The 3,576-nt window shown below is 38.2% G+C and overlaps 1 protein-coding gene across 1 annotated transcript; it reads left to right on the top strand.

Moving 5' to 3' along the window:
• The first annotated feature begins 379 nt into the window (after positions 1 to 379).
• Positions 380 to 1,677, top strand: LOC131151309 (1-aminocyclopropane-1-carboxylate oxidase homolog 1-like). Its single transcript, XM_058102562.1, has 3 exons — positions 380 to 933; positions 1,040 to 1,349; positions 1,459 to 1,677. The coding sequence occupies exons 1-3, from the start codon at positions 380 to 382 to the stop codon at positions 1,675 to 1,677; spliced, it is 1,083 nt and encodes a 360-aa protein (XP_057958545.1).
• The last annotated feature ends 1,899 nt before the right edge of the window (positions 1,678 to 3,576 follow it).

Genomic DNA, 3,576 nt, shown 5'->3' with positions numbered 1-3,576 from the left:
AGACGTTTTTATTTTGCAAATTTAAATGGCCATCAAAATGACAGATTTCTAAGTTTGAGCGTGCAATTTTGCAAATAGGATGTCACGTAATTTTCCAATCTTATAAACAAAAATTAGAATCCATGCCTGACGTGTTGTTTAATTGATTTCATACAGTATAATTGATTTCCTTGTTTAATAAATTTTTAATTATTTCTGTCTTTTCCATTTTTCAGAAAAATATTTCTGTCTTTTCCATTTCTTTTAATATTTCAGATGTCGATTTGTCCAGCCACACAGAGAATCGACCAGCGGATTATATATCCCAGAAGACGGTGATGAACCAACTGCACCTTCACTAAACCTTCACCTTTTCTTTCGGACGTAAAACAGAGAAGCAATGGAAATCTCAAGCATGAGGCAATCCTTCCCTGAACTCGCCATGGACTATGACCGAACCGCAGTGCTAAAAGCTTTTGACAAAACAAAAGCTGGCGTCAAAGGACTGACAGATGCCGGTTTGAAGCATATCCCAAAGATATTCGTCCGACCACCGGAAGAACTCGCCGAGGAGCTGAACTGTCCGCGCTCCAACCTTCGGGTTCCGGTCATCGACCTCGCCGGAGTCGATAGCGCCGACCGACGCAAGGAGATTGTCGAGGAAGTAAAGGTTGCAGCAGAGAAGTGGGGCTTCTTCCAGGTGGTGAACCATGAAATCCCCTTGAAGGTAATGGATGGGATGATTCATGGGCTGCGCTTGTTCAATGAGGGAGACCAGGAGGTTAAGAAAGAACTGTACACTCGAGATCGCCGGAGGAAAGTGAGATTCAACTGCAACCATGATTTGTATAAATCCCAAACCGCCAACTGGAGGGACACTTTGACTATCTCTATGCTGGCTTCTGATTACTTCGATCCGGAAATACTACCCGTTTCATGCAGGTACGTACTGTGATGTATGAACTGTAGCTGGGTAAGAGTCTCGGTGTGTAATATACAGTTATATTTTGATTAGTTAACACTAGTAGTTGCATCTTCAACTTATCGGAGAAACGACGACGGAGTACGCAAGGCATGTTATGAAGTTGGGAGACGCATTGTTCGGCTTGCTATCTGAGGCTCTTGGGCTCAAGCCGGTCCACCTAAGAGCCATGGAGTGTGCCAAAGGATGCACCCTGGTGTGCCACTACTACCTACCATGCCCCGAGCCAGAGCTGACACTTGGAGCCAGCACCCACTCCGACCCTTCCTTCCTCACCGTTCTCCTTCAAGACCAGATTGGTGCCCTCCAAGTCATACATGAAGACCAATGGGTTGATGTCGAACCCATCCCAGGAGGCTTAGTAGTAAATATAGCAGATCTTCTACAGGTTGAACAGATATTAATTATTTTACACAGCTTAATTACTTTCCTAATTTTAATTAACACATGATTAATTAGATTAATCAATCGATGTTATGCTTAATTATTGTGTTTAGATTTTATCAAACGACAAGTTCAAGAGCATCCAGCACAGAGTGTTGGCCAAGAGGGCTGGACCGAGGATATCAGTAGCCTGCTTTTTCTCGGGACATCTGACCGTACCTCCAAAGCCTTACGGGCCAATCAAGGAGTTACTCTCGGAAGAAAGTCCCCCGACGTACAGAGAGATTACCTTAGATGAATATGTCGGCAGATTTTTTTGCCGGCGGGCTTGAAGAGAAGAACAAACTTGATTGTTTCAAGACACGAAAGGTAGCAGATGCCTCATTCTGAAGAGGAAAAAAAAAAAAAAAAAGTAGCAGATGATGAGTTAAATAAGCATGCATGCATGGATGTGTGTGCATGCAATTGATAGAACTTTGTGGGTGACTAGGAATGTGTGTAAATTAATCAAGGCAAGTGGAAGGTGAGGGGGTGTATGTGTTCATCGATGCATATTGTGTGCCGATAATATTGGAGTTCTAGCTACCAAATTATTGTAGATATCTTCATTCACTGAATCACTGTATGTTTGATTACAAATAAGTTGCCTGCTAGGTAGTGTCTGGACGTGCTTTGTCCTTGTCTTGTGATTATGTATTAATTTTGTACCTGTTTTAATAAGAAAATATGTATTTAATTTTGTTTTTTCTGTGCTCCCCTTGACCTTATATAGCATTGCGGTTGACCCCAATAATTATTTTGGCTTTTGATTCATTAATTTCAGAGGGGCCAATAATTAATACTCACAGTTTCATGACTCATAAGTTCTTGTTTGATTTTGATTTATGAGCCTCGTGATTTTACTCTAATCATGTGTTTGGAATTAGAATTTTAAATTTTAAATTTTAAATTTAGATTTATATAAATTTAAACAAAAAATGCAATCTAATGTTGTACTAAATTTCTTTTAAATCTATAGAAATTAAAATCCAATTAAATGTCAAAAATCATGCTTCCAAACACTATCTAAAAGACAATTAAATAAATTCTTGAGCCTCAATTATCATAGTTTTCAACTAACAATTAATATCATTAAAAAATTCTGCAACGAGAGAATTGAACATGAAAATTATTGCAACCTTAGCCTACATAGCAAAAATTGCACATTTGTAGACAAGCTATTTCAGAATTATCAAATCCTTAGAGTTGGGTCTAGTCGCCTGTAAGGGCAATATTTGGTTAGGATTGTACAAGTCCTTGCAAGTTTCTCATTTGCATGGATCTAAATTCTAGTGCACATCTTAAAATTAGAGGGTTCTAGATCTTACATGAAAGGATCATCCCTTCGATGATTCTTTCTCTATATTCACACCTTTGGATCAAAGAGTCTTATACTATATACAGTTGTGATCTTGGGTCCACTGTGTGCCAAGAAAATCCTAGTTATATAAGAATGGTTTTATGTTTTTAATATTGTGATCAAGGCGCCTTTTGTAGTGTAAAAGCAATATCCTACTAGTCAAAGCAAACATCTCATTGGAGTTGGAGTACCAAGATTGATATATTATGAATATGAGCCACCATATGGTTAATATCTACCATATGCATAGATTCAATACAAAAGTCATGTGAGTCACATACATAGTTAGGTATGGACTGCTCAAATGAGGTGTTAGAGATTAAAGAAGGAGCCTACCACAATCACTCATTGAGCATGTACTAAGCACCATGAATAATGAGATGAATTCCATGAAAGCAAATGACGTTCGGGATCTCATCAAATTACCTAAATGTGTGAAGCCTATTGGTTGCAAATGAATATTAAAGACGAAGAGGGATTCAAGGGGTAATATTGAGAGATATAAGGCACGTTTAGTTGCTAAGGGATTCACTTAGAAGGAAGGCATTGATTATGAAGAGACTTTCTCTCTAGTTTCATCGAAAGACTCTTTTAGGATTATAGTGGCATTAGTGGCTCATTTGGACGTAGAGCTTCATCATATGGATGTAAAGACAACGTTTCTTAATGGTGACATTGATGAAACGATTTATATGAAGCAACCCAAAAATTTTATTTATGAAAATTCCGAAAATATAGTTTGCAAATTAAAGAAATCCATCTATGGGCTCAAACAAGCTTCATGTCAATGGTATCACAAGTTTCATGAAGTAATCATCTTGAATGATTTTAA

Source organism: Malania oleifera, chromosome 3, assembly GCF_029873635.1.
Source record: "Malania oleifera isolate guangnan ecotype guangnan chromosome 3, ASM2987363v1, whole genome shotgun sequence".
NCBI classification, from domain to species: domain Eukaryota; kingdom Viridiplantae; phylum Streptophyta; class Magnoliopsida; order Santalales; family Ximeniaceae; genus Malania; species Malania oleifera.
The sequence above is the reverse complement of the archived record's forward strand: the minus strand, read 5'-3'. Positions and strand labels throughout refer to the sequence as shown.